The 16264-nt window shown below is 43.8% G+C and overlaps 4 protein-coding genes across 5 annotated transcripts in view; 1 reads left to right on the top strand and 3 right to left on the bottom strand.

The window, feature by feature from the left end:
- Window positions 1–903, bottom strand: part of LOC130380483 (chemokine-like protein TAFA-2) — a 4280-nt gene extending 3377 nt beyond the window's left edge. Inside the window, exon 1 of the mRNA XM_056587745.1 lies at window positions 782–903. Within this exon, the coding sequence (XP_056443720.1) occupies window positions 782–903 (122 nt within the window). The remainder of the gene's footprint in view (window positions 1–781) is intronic.
- A 1564-nt stretch (window positions 904–2467) lies between these two features.
- Window positions 2468–9850, bottom strand: LOC130385640 (NEDD8-activating enzyme E1 catalytic subunit-like). Of its 2 annotated transcripts, none has more exons than XM_056594265.1 (18): window positions 9573–9850; window positions 9434–9472; window positions 8493–8616; window positions 7939–8019; window positions 7563–7645; window positions 7337–7417; window positions 7189–7232; window positions 7022–7086; window positions 6764–6919; window positions 6490–6592; window positions 6284–6394; window positions 4352–4405; window positions 4192–4228; window positions 4017–4098; window positions 3503–3603; window positions 3351–3414; window positions 3055–3109; window positions 2468–2965 (listed from the first exon to the last, which is right to left on the bottom strand). In XM_056594265.1, the coding sequence occupies exons 1-18, from the start codon at window positions 9590–9592 to the stop codon at window positions 2877–2879; spliced, it is 1389 nt and encodes a 462-aa protein (XP_056450240.1). In that variant the 5' UTR covers window positions 9593–9850; the 3' UTR covers window positions 2468–2876. The 2 variants fall into 2 exon arrangements, with proteins under 2 accessions (XP_056450240.1, XP_056450247.1); XM_056594272.1 differs by having other exon boundaries at window positions 9396–9472; window positions 9573–9849.
- LOC130385657 (PRA1 family protein 3-like) lies at window positions 9729–12572 on the top strand. The gene is made up of 3 exons (XM_056594280.1): window positions 9729–10060; window positions 10590–10807; window positions 11693–12572. Exons 1-3 carry the CDS (start codon window positions 9882–9884, stop codon window positions 11866–11868), a joined length of 573 nt encoding a protein of 190 aa, XP_056450255.1. The 5' UTR covers window positions 9729–9881; the 3' UTR covers window positions 11869–12572.
- A 379-nt stretch (window positions 12573–12951) lies between these two features.
- On the bottom strand, window positions 12952–15859 carry lmod3 (leiomodin 3 (fetal)). The gene is made up of 3 exons (XM_056594253.1): window positions 15423–15859; window positions 13639–15273; window positions 12952–13386 (listed from the first exon to the last, which is right to left on the bottom strand). The coding sequence occupies exons 1-3, from the start codon at window positions 15708–15710 to the stop codon at window positions 13333–13335; spliced, it is 1977 nt and encodes a 658-aa protein (XP_056450228.1). The 5' UTR covers window positions 15711–15859; the 3' UTR covers window positions 12952–13332.
- Between the last annotated feature and the right edge of the window lie 405 nt (window positions 15860–16264).

Here is a 16264-nt window from a genome sequence, read left to right as displayed (position 1 = left end):
CCGGTTGATTTTTTTGACTTGCTCTAAAAGTGAATTTCGGACCCTGGCAAGGTTCATCATCATCATCATCATCATCATCATCATCATCATCATCATCATCATCATCATCAAGATCATCATCATCATCATCGTCGTCATCATCATCAAGATCCTCATCATCAGCATCACCCTGATCATTAGCAACATCATAGTCAGGGATAATACAGCTGTGATGCATTGGCTATTGTCCATTTGCAACCACATCTTCCAAGATGTTAGACTTCTGTGTTTTTCAGATAGGCGAGTTCGATTTTGAGCTGTTGTTATGGAGCCACACCGCCCCCATGTGGTTGAAGAGAGAAGCCCAGCCTACTTATGATTCTCCGTCGGTCTACTCTACTCTGAAACGATGCTGAGGGACAGCCGACTCAAGCAGCTGTTGGACCTTTGCAAATGTAATGCTAAACAACGTGTGTTGAATCTTTGGTAGAGGAAACAATCATAAAAGGTATTAAAAAACGAATACGAATCAGAAAACGATCAGCTGATGGTGGTTCATAAATTTCTTTAAAATAACATATATATATATATATATATATATATATATATATATATATATATATGCATTACTACGACGCCAATCTCCTGGGGGAACAGTTCAGCAGACAGGTGTCTCCAGCAGCTGTCTCCAGCGCTACCACACCTACCACCCATCTTTTACCACCCGTCTCCTACAGGGACCATGAGGGCTATGATGACCAGGACCTGTAATAGGTCCCTCTGGGAGCGGTGTGGTGTGGACCTACCGGTGGGTCCCCGTAGGCCCTGGTTGCCACTGGACACTGCCTCTCCACAGAGGCTCAGCAGACAGAGAGCCAGCAGGACCCCACTGAACAGCTCCATTAACCTGGAGTCGAGCTTCATTGTGCCTGCCAGTTAAGAAAGACACATACATAAATACAGATACAGGAAGGTATAGTTCAGTTTTAAAGCAAGTACCTGTCCTTTGAATGCAATATTGTATGCTCAAGGTTTTCTCTATGTATTGTTAAGTTAATGATAAACTGGATTGATTGAAAGATAAGATCTCTCCAAAGGGGAATATTGAACTTAATCATAAGTCAGGATAAATGAAATGATCAGCATCCGTTTTTTTCACAGGCTAGGCCTAACACAAACTATAGTTATTGCATCGAATTGATTATTATATTAGATTATATATATTATATAGATTATTTGATAAGCTTCAATTTGCATTTCGTACAGTAGAGCATTTCACTCTTTGAAATTGCACAAAACAATCAACTCTTATTTTTGTGAAAAAAAACGCACATACAAATCACTGTTAATGACGTTGGCCTATTCATAATTAGTAACATACATTAAAACACAATTTTGAAAAGCACCGAACAGAGCAATTAGCCTACATCAGTTAGAAGTCCTTTCTTGGCTCCAGCGGATATTTGTTTAGCCATCAGCATGCGTCAACTAGGATACAAATCACTTCCAACACATACCTCCTTTGGTCCGATGGATGGAGTTAATAATAGTACCGCCGTGTTCAAGTTGTGTGACATCCTGTTATCACTCCATACACAACATGACGGGGCGCAGCCCAGCAGGTGGTCTTAGAAGTTCTTCGTGTGTGTGTGTGTGGTTGTGTGCTCTCGTGTTTGGCGTCTGTGTGTGCGTGTGTGCGTTTGTGTGTGTGTGTGTGTGTGTGTGTGTGTGTGTGTGTGTGTGTGTGTGTGTGTGTGTGTGTGTGTGTGTGTGAACCGCGGACGGAGACTTGAGACGATATGACGACGGAAGTGAAGTAGTAATCCAAGTACGCACACATGATTTACATACAAAAAAACGAACAAAACGTTTAGATATAAAGCGTATGTCCACCCCGGTCAGCGGGATCATGCTATAGTGGTGGTTTGTATGACACACTGTTGATCTGTGATTACAGCACAATCCCTCTGATTTAGCAGCTTCCTCATCTCATCATTGAGAGAAACTTAATCAAGGAAGAAACCATCTGTTTCATAGACTATGCGGCCACTTTCATTATATTTAAGAAGCTTACGTGCGTATTTGGCACGGGGGCGTCTGTTTTATCCGGGTATCACGCAGTGAACAGACTGGTGAGGTGGTGGGGCTATATACGTTCACAACCGCGCTGACATTACCTAATTGTGTGTTGTTGCTCTTCCATTTCAAAAGGGGTTTACCTTGTGCTATATATCTGTTTGTAATGTTGGGCTTATTTCGTTTCTCAAATCACACTGGTTTACAACGTTTAAACCTTCTAAATGCTCAAACACTGAGCTTACTACAGAAAAAAATTAACAGATGTTTTATGTACAGGCTTTACAGAATTTAAATAGCAGATTTCTTGTTATGAGGTATTATTAACAAAAAAACCTGATAACTGGTGTTTCATAATAGTGATCACCTGGTGTTGGTCTTAACTCTGTAGCATGTACCTACGACCATATCAAAAGAATTAATAAGCTGTCATAAATAAGTTGTTTAAAGTGAAGCATAGCATCAATAGTTTAATAATATGTTGATAATAAGCAGGCCATATCTGGTGAACGTCATTTGACATTTGCCATCGTTTTTTATTACATCTTAATGCATGTACACATCATTACATCTTATTAAATTGACCTTGCGCAAAAGCATGTTTGTGTGAGACAACACAAGACAACAGAATATATAAAAACCCTACAGAATATTATCAACAAACAAAGTGACTTGTTCGACTGATATTTTAGGTCCTGTGGACCACTTCAGTGCATTGGAGAACAGACAGTTGACACCGTTGCTCAGGAGAACCTGCCCCAGGGTCCCTGATGTCAGGGTGCGTGGCGGCTCTTGCGTCGACGCCGAGTCGCTCTAAACGTTCAGGGGGTGAAATTGAGCTTGAAAAGAACCGTTTGAGGAGTCGTGACGTCCGCCACCGCTAGCTCCTGCCCGTCCGACAGTCCCAGCTCTGTGAAGAGAGACAAACATGGCCGTCGGTGTGTGGGAGTCACGCCGCGCTCCGGTAGGTAGAGGATGAACAACGACAGCTCTGTTTACCTTTCAGGGTTTTGCAGAGATTGGGCCGCGTCCGCTCCTCAATGGATTTGACAGACTGAGGGAAGATAAAAGAGCATGTGACACTTCTGGTTCTCCATTTAAATATGTGAAGGGCTGGTTAACTGGCGCAATGTCACATCGCACTGACCGCTGCCATATTAAGAGCATAGGAGCATGGGAACGTTTCTATGTTGGTAGTGAATGTTTTTTTGGTTGTTGATTTAGCAAACAAATCTCGACACATTGTTATGTACAAGCCATACTGTATTTTTTCAGGAACATCTTTGTTACATTACCTGTAAATATAACGTCTTGTTTTTCCCTTCGAGGGTCGTGGTGATGGCTGGGGACTTCATTTGTCTGGAGAAACAAAATCATGGTTTTAACCCAACTCTTTTTTTTTATTAGCTCAACAACATCAGTTCCTCTGTCGGATGGGGAGACTCACAAGGAGGAACTCTCCGTCAGATACTCCAGCACTTCCTGGAGTTTTGCGGAGGGTGGGAACTGAAGGTCTTGAGGCACCTGGCTGCAGGCTGAGCAGTTGTCCTGCCAATCACAACCAGGAAGGAAAATTCCTTCATGCATCAAGTACGCCAAAACAGAAACGTGAAGTTCATATAGTCAGTTTAACTTTCGACAGAGAAGTTTGAACGGTGAGGACGAGACTATGACCTAGCTGGCAGGCCTGACATTTCCCTCCCCTCGTGTGAACCCTGCAGTGGGCTGTAGCTCACAGCTGGCTAAGGCGCCGTGTCACTTCTGCATGATCCACTCACATTCTGCATGTGGAAGGTCATGTTTTACTTGGAAACGCATCATATTATGGAATTAACATCAGCTTCAGCCTAAAGGTCACTTAACCTGTCTATGAGTCGACAAAGCAGACAATCAGGAGGAAATAAGCTGCAGCTGTGCGCTCTCGCTCAACACAGTGTGAGACTTGTTATATTTCAACAAACCTTCCGCTCAGCTTCAAACGTGTAGGAGTACAAGCCGTCCACATCGTTGAAGACCAGGTAATTATTTAATGGAATATATGCGCTGCAAAAATGAAATGAACACAATTAAATATTTAATACTGACGTTTGTGACGAGAAGTAAAAATGAATAATCATGAGTAACTGTTGTACAGACCTTGATGCAATTTTAAAAACTTCTGTGGCACAGGCAGCTAGAAAAAAAGCAGCAATTATAAAAGAAGAGTTACTTCCCCCTACGTTTAATCCACTCTATTAATCAGATTGTAGACAGAGAAGGGCAGAGGTGAATAATGTGATGATGCAGGCTGCCATACCAGCGATGACAGCGTTGGTGGAGGCCACGGCAGGGATGATCCGCTTCACCACGCCTGGGGCACAAGAGGAGTTATGCTTCATATTGCCCAAACTATTAGTGGCATCCGAAAGCAAGGAGCGCTGTACCAACTCTAGACACTAACATCATGGAGGGGCCAGCTAGCTAAGAATAGTGGCATCCGAAAGCAAGGAGCGCTGTACCAACTCTAGACACTAACATCATGGAGGGGCCAGCTAGCTAAGAATATTAGACTCATTGCAAAAGTATCAAATGAGTCATGGATGCACCAGTTAAGTCTTTCTAGGCCGAAACCGATCACATTCCCTTAAAACTGGGCCAGCCAGGTTTATAGACCCAGTGCTGCCAAACAGACCCTATTTAAACAGATATTTAAGGAAGATAGTCAAGATCTTGTTATTCAAGAAAGAACGCATAAAGTTTCAGTTGGATACATTTTTGTCTGCCAATGGCAGAACTTCGAAATTAGAATGGATTTGTTTTCGCTCAACAAACGACTCTCTGTGAGATCCGTGCCTGTGAAAGGAGCGCATGGCTAAGTCTACTGCCACACCCCTCAGCACAGGGGTTCAGCTACAGCCGACATTGCCCTGTTAATGTCTAGGTTTCAAGAAAGCCTCATTTTGCGGCACGTTGTCCTAATTAAGTTGACACGTTGGTGCAATGAGTTTCGCTAGGCAACACTTTGGTTATGCCGCTTAGAGACGTAATTATTTTTTGAATCACTGTCTTTCGTCCTCCATTAAACCATGCAGTAGCCAGTTAGTTTCACATAAATCAGAGAGGGATAAGCGGGGGACTGCCTTGACCTCTGAAGTTAAAGACACTTCGATATTTTGAACAAACATGGGAAAGTGTGAATGAAGGCAAGTGTGGTACAACTCATTTTTACATAAAACTCACAGGGAGTGAGGCGCGTTCTCCAGCCAGATGCAGGCTGGTTATTGCATCCCATAACTAGATCAATGAAACGGGCTATATGTCGGTTAAGTTTAGCCTACTGACTTGAGAGTCAGGGCAATTTCAAGGGGAATATTGTTCATTGCAGGAAGAGGTTTGCAGCATTAATTGTCTCAGTGACTGAACAGAATGATACCATGTCTTTTTTTGTCTTGATTCGTGTTGAGCACAACATTTTTTGAGACTGGATCTGCACATTTTCAAGTTGGCAGGTCACCGATCTCGTTTTAGGAGCAGAAACCGTCCAGTTCAAATTGCTGGCTGGTTGACCGATGCATCCCTAAAAAACGCTTTAAAGACTACCGACAAATTGTACGCAATTTGCAATGGCTCACTCGGCTAAGAAATTAACTAATTAAAAATGTAATTAATTGTGCAACTAATTGTGACCCAATCAACCTGGGGAGTGTGGAAGATGGCTCAGCCTCCCATGGCTTGAGTCAGGTGACACGTTGTGCTCTGTATCACTATGCTCAACTTCTGCAATCAACCGGTTTTAACATCACCACCTTGGACCTTGGTCTAAAAAGCCCTCTACGCTGAGTCTAGCAACCAAGATTGTTACAAGACCCTTTTCAAAGATGTGTCCGTTTTGGAAAAACACAGGTATTGCTCATAACGTTATAAGGGGTTTGCTACTTTAATGCACTACGGCAAGGGGAGTTTAGTTTACTAGCCTTGCCCGGGTACAAAAGAGGAGCAGACTTATAAGTTGTGTGATGAGCGACGCTTGTGTTTGTCCTTAGATGACGTTACTAATTAAGGGGCTTCTCATCTCATTCAGCCTTCTCGTCTTCATTTGCATTTGTTATTTTCAGAATGTGTTCAACAAATATTCTTGATCATGACATTACATTGTGCAGCAGTGGACTGATGTTAAATAGCTTCGCGGCATAAATCAGCGGCTCTAAAAGGCGAGCCGGAGTAGACTAGTGTGGGAGGTGTTTCTCACCCTGCGTTAGTCTGTAGGTCACTCCTGTGATGCTGAACTGGGCGGCTCGCTCCTCTGCTCTCTCAAACACCCACTGGATGTGCTCTGGGTTATCGCCATCTAACGCGTTATCTGTAACAAAAAGAAACAGCAGGTTTGCCGGTATTTATGCGTGCAGGCATGTCATGCTTTGATATATAACCCTAGTGTACTGCATAATTCCTCACCTCCAAAGGGCTTCTCTTTAGGCCACTGAATCATCCTGCCATACTCAACGCAGTGCTCCGGCAGCCGCGGCATCGAGGCAATAGTGCACATTGGGAAATTTATCTGAGGAGGGTAAAACAGAAACAGACCCAGAAGCCTTTCAGATTGTGCATTTAGTATTTCTGGGAAAAAGACAAAGATAGGATTTTGATAAACGTATACAGTGAAAACGTGGAGGCCCAACGATTGGCGGTATAGGTAGTTATGATGAGGCCGTGGTGTGAGCGACAGCACCTGCGGTGGGTACAGCTCCAGGGTACAGTCGATGCATGCAGTCATGCCCGGCAGGATGACGCGGGCGTTGCCCTTGAAGCCTTCGGTGCCGCCGTCAATGAGCGGGATGATAGAGCTGGGATCCAGAACCCCGTCTTCGTAGATCAGGATGGAGATCTAGGCCGACATGCACCGCAGGTTAATGGCAGGTGCTACTTGACCTATGCATGTACTTTAGACATGCAGACAACACCAAAATCATAGCAGAGCCATCCGTACCAGCATCCCGTTCATCCAACGCCTGGCAATGATGGAATCCAGCCCACAGACGATGATGTGGAACTCTAGGAATGGATGGAATCAAGAAGTAAGACGCTTCAAATGTCAGTTTTCCATATTTTGCATTGGTTGACACAAAATTAATCTTGGAATAGACATTCACCTACGTTTATAAAATGACGTGTCGAAATCTTGAATTTTGTTGAAATGTCTGCACGTCGTTAAGAACAATGGTGAATGATTGCCACGGCATTGACGGACACACATCACGTATCTGTCGTTGGTGTCAAACATGCTGGAGTTGTTAAAGGATACGGCACGACTTGGCATCCTGGGACTCGATGGTTGATGAAGTCAGCGGCCACATCCGCCTTTGGCCGTCCAATGTCTTTGGGCCTGAACCAATGACGTCAACAAAACCACTTAGCAGGAAATTAACACTGTTTACATATGAGTTTCTACTACTTTATTGACGTATGCTTTCATTTTATTGAGACAAATATGTTCTGAGATTTATTCACGTTGTAAAAGATAATTGTACCTGAAAAGAAACTGCCTGTTGAGGTTTGAGACATCAATAGTGTCCATGTCAACGACGTGGATGAGGCGAAACCCAGACAACGCCTAGATCAAGCACAGTGTAAGTGTATTCAGTAGAGTATTCATAAGTGTATAACAGTGGTATTCACTATTATTTTCAGGAGAGCCGCACTGACAGGACAAAGTCAACAGGTGAGCCATTTTTACCGCAAAGTATCAAAACCTCTAAATCCAGTCATAAATAAGTATAGAGGCTTGGCGAGCCACGCAATGAGTAACGCTGTTGTATACAGTAGAGTATTCATGAATGTATACAGTAGATAATTCATTAGTGTATACAGTAGAGTATTCATAAGTGCATTATGTAAAATTCCTACCAGATTTTTAAGAAGTTCACATCCAAGTCCACCAGCTCCGATGACTAAAATCTTGCACGTATCCAACAGGAATTGTAATGACTGATGCAAAAGGAGAAAAATGTGTCCTTATAATTTAAAAACATCGATCAACATATGATTTCATAAATGAAAAGGCTCTATCTCAAGTCTGTATTGTTCAATCACTGTAGCTTTTTAACCACCAAAATCAGAAAAAGTATCACCATCACCAGAAAAAAGGCAATCCTAACTAGATGAAAAGCTTTCATTTTGGAAGAGTGTAGAGATGTAACGTTCATGTGTGAAATGCAACTGCGTGAAAGTAGCTAATGTGACACCATTAACAGCTGTCATCATCAACTGCTAAATATAAATTAATATGAAATGGGAACATCTCTAATTGACCAAAGATAATGGCCCTGCGGCGGGGTGTAAAAAAACGAATACATGACATACCCTAAAGAGCCATTTGATTAAAAACCACAGGTGATTGACCCAACAGTAAGAAAACCCTTCCTATGGGCGTATACTATACACATCTTAGGTATTGTCACCTCAGTACTTGGCTCAAAGTCGGGATGGGTGAATGGGCCAGGTCTCTCCAGGAACTTCCTCACATGGCTCCATCGTCCATGCCAGTCACAAGCACTGTCCTTGTGTGCACTATCAACAGCCATTCTACACAGGCAGCACATCACAACACGCAAGACGTTGTTCTCGGCTGCTGATCCAATGCAATACATGCTCTCAGCTTTTCCCACTATGAAATGTGTGTGTAATTCATCCAATAAATCTTGAATTACTATATTAGAGAGTTTATGGAATTGCCTAATTGCATTTGGATGTAAATCTAAATCGAACAAACTAGTAACTAGGACGATTAAGCACCCTGCTTTATAACAGTCTGACTCAGTCTGGTGATGAGTCTGGAACATTTCAGTTTATTCAATAGTGGTTCTTCGATTACCAAATTCACATATCAGGATGGGGGTCGCTACCCAAATTAAAGCCACCACTTAATCTGCAAAGCGCAAAATACATCTGGACCATTGGATACAACCAATCAGAGAAACGGAACCTGTGACACATCGGCGGCAGCCATCTTGTTTGTTTATGAAAATTACGCTTCTCTGTACGTACAGTCATCCATAGTAGAATATCAAACCCGCCCAAAACTAGATAAACGGTGTTGATTGGCCCGACCCAGGCCCGGTTGGATGGAAATCTGTGTGAACGGATGGGGGCCAGACGCATTTGCCAGACAAATAAAATATGTGCTCGCAGATTGACCTGGTTCCAAGGCTAGCTATATTGTATTTCAACACTGAATTATGATAATTATGCTCGACTGTTTTTCGGTTTCGTTGGGCTCTAGATCATCTGTTTAAACCTGGGACATCATGGCCAGTGTTCACATCGCCTGACCCGGCAGACGCTGCATAATGTGCATCGCAAACCTGCTGCTAGAGACCTCGATTTAGCATTCGTCACTAACTTCTCAGTCAGGTCCTCTATTCGCCTTCTTTTCGTCTCCCTGAAAGGAGAATAAAAGAGGTCGGACACGTGATGGGTTTTTTCGTCATATGTCAGAATTAAGATATGCTTAATCAACGTTCTCTTGCTTTGAAACTTACGGCTCCTCAGCATCCGCCATACTTTCACGGTCCCATGTCCTCGATGACAGTCCAAAGCGTTTGTGAGCGTCAATACTGCGGTGTAAATACTGGATTCCAGCGCCGCTACGATCATGGCACACAGGCTGCGCAGCGTGGAAAAGTCACGCAACAATGATTCCCGGAAACATCGGCAAGGGGTTCTCACCTGGGTTGCCAGTGTCGCGATAAACTCCCCTAAAGCAAAGGGCTTTAGTCCCTTTCTCATCACATCCCTGATCAGCTGACCTGTCAAAACATCCAACACGCAGTGCTAGTGAACACCTAGCAATGGCGAGTATGGAGCTAGCCCCCCTCAGACCGTGGGATGATTTCTTCCCTGGAACTGACCGTTTCGCTAAACCTGACTTCAGAGATCTGACCAAATGGAACAACAGAATGATCAGCAACTTGCTGTACTACCAGACCAACTATTTCGCTGTGGCCATCGTAGTTTTCATAATTGTGGGGTAAGTTCTGGAGGAATGCTACCATTGGCTAATTAGCTTAGCCTCACAGCATCTAGCTCTGGGCGTTTTCAACTTGGCAGCATCGCCATCGGTTCTGACTCACACAGATGTCAGGCGTCTATGATCAGTTCCAATATGGTTATTTGCTGCAGCATCGTGGCTTGATATGTCTTGGTTTATTTTCTACATGCGTAGACTTCAGCGTCCGTTTGTTAGGCTTTATGTTGTTGTTGTAGTGTTACAGCACATCTTCATGGTTTTAAATTGTCACATAACGATTGTGACACGATTTACAAGATTAGATGATAGCTCTCAGTACTAACGTTAATAGTTAACCATGAATAGCGTTATTTTCAACATGGTTTAACATAGGCAATAGGTGGGCATGTGTTGTATAACTAATTTAGGCCTTCTTGTGGCCGGCCATGTATGGTTTGACATGACATTAAATATAGGATGGTACATCGACAAACGGCAGGTTGTGCTATTCTTGCATTCACATTGAGTTTCTCATTGCTATTCCCCAAAGGTTTCTTAATCCCTTCGGCATGTTTCTGGGCGGAGCTGTGGTGTCCCTGGTCTTCATGGGATCGGTCTGGGCCGGAGAGAACAAGACCATCATCAAGAACTTCAAGAAGAAGAACCCAACTCTGTTTATGGCTGCTGTGTTGGGCACCAGCTATTTCCTGTTGTCTCTGTGTGGCGGTGTCATGGTCTTCATCTTCGGAATCACCTTCCCCTTGTTGTGTGAGTGTCATAGTGAAAGACACTTTGAATATAGAATGCAAACCCAACGTTTTACAATCACCCTTCCAGATCAAGTCAACACATATCCTTTCTGACTTTTCATAAATTGGGGGAATAGGCAAATTAAATCAATAATCACAAATGGCCCTCAAAATTACCAAATTCCTTTGCATAGTTATGCCTTGCTTTGGCCTTACATTTTTCATGCAGGCCTCATAGGTAGTATATAGTTGGAGTGGGAAAAGTGCAAACTAAAAACTGCATAGCCTATATGTTACATTTTAATTGAAAAGAAAAGAGACCCACATAGCCGATATATGGGTTATACATACGTACGCACTATTTACATCTTATTCATATTCACTGGTAGGTAGAGGATGAGATGATGCATTCTCTCGCTGCCTGAGTCATGCCTGCTATAGAAAGTGTTACCCTTACCCTAAATTCCAACAATGTCTGCTTTGTTCTCTGAGTTGAGTTACCTAACGAAGGGCTTGATTCTTTAAAAGCAACCTCATCAGTCAGCAGCTGTAGCCTTGTAGAGAAGGCTGGGCACCGGCACTGCCCGGACGCTCCCAGGGAGCTTAGCCGCTACTCTGTGTGTGTGTGTGTGTGCGTGTGTGTGTGTGTTGACGTTGCTATGGACCGTTGATTCAGACACTCTACTACATTTAATGAATGATCTCATGTGTTCAGTATCTCTCTCACGAGGGATTCAACTTTGACCCCTTGTTTGCTTAAATTTGAGCTCTAATTGTAATGCGATCCTTCAGAATATTTAGTCTTCAGTTTTCATGGTATGCCGATGTGGCTTTTGGAATGGAATCATCAATACATTTGAATGTTGCATTGTAACAAGTGCAATAATGACGTGTTGTGTCCTAGTGATCCTGATCCATGGCTCGCTGAGACTTCGCAACATGAAGAACCGGATGGAGAACAAGATTGAGGGTGTAGGCCTGAAGAAGTCCCCCATGGGTGTCATCCTGGACCTTTTGGACCAACAGGAAGAGAAGATGAACAAAATCCAGGATTTCATCGAGGGAAAGCTGAAGGATTAACGGAAGACGACTGGAGCTCAGGATTGATTGTTGATTGAGTGAGATGCCACATGCTGATTGGTTTAAAAAAGAGTCCTCTAGAATTGTATTCCATTAGCTTTTTGCTTCCTGCTTTCATTGAGTTAGTCATTTTGTGTAAGTTCCTATGTATATGCAAATACACAGGTGTGGTGTACAAATATTTGAGCACTGCATGCCATTTGGACGTTCAGAGACCATATGAAGGGTCGTTAGAGAAAGGGAGGATCCCTGTGTTATTTGTGACCAAAAAGATTTTCAAAACCAAATTTTGTTGAACATATCTGCTCCTATTTGCGGCGATTGTGCAATATTCCACAGGCTATTTAAACATTATTTATTTGAGTAATGTAAAGCTGCAGGACTGATGCTATATATTTTGCATGTTGAGGGTAATGGATATATGTAAACTGTGCAAAGCAGCATAAAAATGTGCTTGACACTTTTCCCTTTCATGCAGTAAAACCATATTTGACTGAATGATGGGTGGCCCGATCCCAATGATTTATCAAATACTACAAAACGGTAATAATAAGCAATAATTCCTTTCCTGGCAGTTCAGGATCCATATCAGTGGTGGCCCTGCCTATTCTGCTACTTTGTTAAGTTCTGTTTTATGGAACATGACACATTTTCTTGATACAAAGCACTCCTGTGCACATACTATTTAGTTCTGACGATGCAGGTTGGTCTAAGTCAAAGCCCTCTAATCAAAGCTATGCAAAACAGAAGTGAATGGCCCCAGCAGCTGGCTATATGGTCATTAGGCCATTGTGTGTAGTGTCTGTTTAGCCCCTTCTATTATTGATGCATTATTTTCACATAGAATAGAAATGCCAATTTGTATTGCTACTGCTTAATACCAGGCCTTTTTCTATTGCTTCTAACATATATTCATCCGTTACAAAGTGTGCATGCTTACTTCATGACCATGTGTTAAAGGTGTAAACATGATGTATATGGAAGCCAAACATTTATTTTTCTTTCTTGTCTGTGTTTCATTTTTTAACAATGCTAATCTAGTGACAAAGCTGGACACAATGCTGTCCTCTATTGGTAATAAAGTGACGTGAAAATAAAGAGTCTGTACAATTTAGTAATGTATAGTATCAAATCAGGATTTAAAGGTTTTCCTAGCCTAGATACTATAGCTTAGTTATTCTACGTTTATGTTGAATCTATAACATTTCTAATAATATTTTGTATAGTAGGTACAATTCTGTCAATTATAGTTTTGAATTCGTTTTTTTATTCTTCAAAAAAGCAGTACATTAAATGTCAAACAATAACTCAAAAACAAATCAATAAACAGAAACATGACAACACTCCTCTAACACGTTACTCTGTTATGTGCAAGTCATCTCAACAGCTATTTCACAACCTATCGTCAGCGCGGCCCTAAAGTTCAGACATGGTTAGCTTCTCTTTTTTTCATAGATTATATATCTACAAGTCTAAGAGACTGGTCTCGCCCGACTCCAGCTCCTTCGGAAGAGGAACCTGTAAGCAAAGGGAAAGAATATGAGAACTTGACATAGCACATATTGCATCTAGGTTAAATAGGAAAATTGTAAAGCAAATTATTATGATTATTGTGTGAACAAGGTGTTCAGATATGAGATGTCTAGATGGACTAGGCTAGATAGAGTAGCTTGGTAGATCTCACGTTATTTTGTGTTATGTTGGTTAACCTGGGGGGATTTCATCAGATCTTAAAAAATCGCATGCGTTCACGTGCTTCCACACACTCACAGCTTTGAGATAGGCCACGTTGCTATGTTTGATTTCACTCAGGAGGAGATCCCGTGGCGTCATCTGAATCATCGCTGGCTCTCGTCTCCGGGGAACGGGTTTCAAGGTCTTAATGACGTCCTTCAGATTAGCCCTCTCGTCCGCCATCACCTCGCTCTCTGTGGCCCTCGCCCTGCTGGTCTTCCTCAGATGAAAGCTGGCTCTGTCTGCTCTCATCTCTTCCCTCGGGTCCAGGTCCAGAAAGGGGTCGCGTTTCTTAGGAGTCCTCCTCAAGTGGACGTCCTTTATGGGGTTCGCTGGTTCGCTGGCACTTGGGGGCTTTGGAATGCTGTCGGTGTTGTGGTTCTGTCTGGGCTGGTTTCGTGGTGGTTGTGTGGGTTGAGCGTCTGTAGGGCCGTTAGCTGAGGGCCCACTGCTCTGTCCTACAGATGGGGGGATAAGACCGTGGCTCCGTAAGATCTCCAAGGAGGGTATGTAGCCCAGCATCTCCAACAGACCAGGAGGCAGGTTCAGGCTGTTTTCATACATTTGCAATGCCTCCCTTTGTTCTTTAACCTGCAGCTGCTTCTGATCCTCCTTCCTCAGCTGTCTCTGGCGGTCCAGGTTCCTGGTGAGAAGGTTGGTCACCACCATCCTCGGCCCCGGCTGCTCAAAGTGGTAGCCCATCTTCAGGAGGGTGTTGTTGGCCTTCAGCAGGCGGGAGATCTCCATCTCGGCGTGGTGACCCAGCATGTGGCGTTGGTTGTGGAAGCGCAGCTCTGTGAGGGTCTCGTTGAACTGCAGGCAGCGGATGATGGCCACAATGCCCTTCCCTGTCACAAAGTTGGACTCGATGTTCAGTGTGACGATGCTGCGGTTCTCGCGGAGCATGTTGGCCAGGTTGAAGGCGATGTTCTCGTCCACGCCGGTGTTGGCGATGCTGAAGGTCTTCACGAAGCGGTTCTTCTTCAAGGCGTTGACGTATTCCAGGAGCATGACTTTGGGAATGTTTTCTATGTTGTTGAGGTTCACCTCTGTGACGGAGGGGTTGTTGTTGCGCATCTTATCCAAGGTGGACTCCAGGTTGGTCTCGTTGCCCGAGGGCCTCGACGTCAGCTTAATGCCCCCCAGTGCAAGATTTGGGAGTTTCAGTTTGTTTATTTTCTTCGGTTCCTTTTCTGGCGGTTTTATCCATGGTTCGTCCACTATTGGCTCATCTGGAAGTGGTTGAGTTTCTGGTTCTTTGACGGAGGTTGAGTCCACGGCCTCTTGGATATCTATAGTGCTTTGCTTTTGCTCAACGATGCTTTCACTCTCCTTCTCTTCCACCTCCTTTAATGGAGGAGTTTCAATGGTACTGGGCTTACTGGGCTGGCTGTCTTCATTGTGCTTTGAAGCATCCAGATCGTTTTGCTTATCGGCGCTCACAGGCAATGGCGACTCTTGGGTATCACTCCCAGAGGGAACCTGCTCTTCTCCTTTCACTTCCTCCACAATCTCCTCGATGATCTCTTCTGTGACTGTCTCTTCTTCAACGCCGTTGACAGCCTCCTCAATGACAGCCTCCTCCTCAATGATCACCTCTTCGTACACATATTCCACATCCTCGTCCGCCTTCTCTTCCTCCTTCTTTACGGCCGCTTCTCTCAAGGTTTTCTGACAGAGATGACACATTTAAATAATGAACACTTGATGTCACACATTTAATGCAGTCTTGAAAGGATAACTGCCAATTTTGTGTTTCACTATGAATGTGTTACGTGACGAATAGTCATAGATATCAGAACATAACAGTGTTCCCTCACCTCACTGGGCAGCAGAGTAGCAGGCACTCGCTCCTCATCGAGCATTCGTTTGGACTCCTTCTCCCAATAGAGGTAATCCACCAGAGACCTGTGGTCAAATGACCCAGAGGGCGGCTTCTCCGTTTGGTCCTTCTGTCTCTGACCTACGGGCACCCGGTCGTCGGGGGCGATGATAATGTCCATCTCACTCTGGAGCTCCCTCAGCTCCTCAGGCGACAGCATGGCCAGGAGCTCATCCTCGTCGATGTCCTCTTCGTTGAGCTCCTCTAAGTCTTTATCAGTCGACATGTTTGCTCTGTGTGCTTTCCCTGTGTAGATTGTTATATATATATATTCATATATATATGAATATATATAAAAACCTAAGACTGACTGTTTTCCCACCAAGAGGAGAGCCTCTCAGTTTGACTCTGACTGGTATACCTCCTGGCCCGGCCTCATGAACATACTAAAATTAACCCCAGCATGGAAGGTATTTAAAGCACATGCAAGGGGGGGGGGGGGGGGGGGCAGACATACTAGCATTCTTTTTTCAGCTCCTTCTCTCAGCTGGTCTGGCCACCAGGATGTTTCTGGATGGCAGTTGCTTTTCGTAGAGGGACGTTTGTGATTGACAGGCGCAGGTGTCCAAAGGTCCAGGAGGGGCAACAGCCAGCGCTGCACTCTAAGCCCCGCCCCCTTATATGATCTCTTGGATGAACCACAACAAACAACGGCTAATGACTGAAGCCAGAGGATGAAACATGATGCGCCTGGAACCACATCACATCCGATAGTCATGTATAGCTCATTAGGACTTTGATATATTGTTAAAATATATATGAAACAAACCTGAGTATCGA

The sequence above is a fragment of the Gadus chalcogrammus genome, chromosome 1 (assembly GCF_026213295.1).
Source record: "Gadus chalcogrammus isolate NIFS_2021 chromosome 1, NIFS_Gcha_1.0, whole genome shotgun sequence".
NCBI lineage: Eukaryota > Metazoa > Chordata > Actinopteri > Gadiformes > Gadidae > Gadus > Gadus chalcogrammus.
The sequence above is the reverse complement of the archived record's forward strand: the minus strand, read 5'-3'. Positions and strand labels throughout refer to the sequence as shown.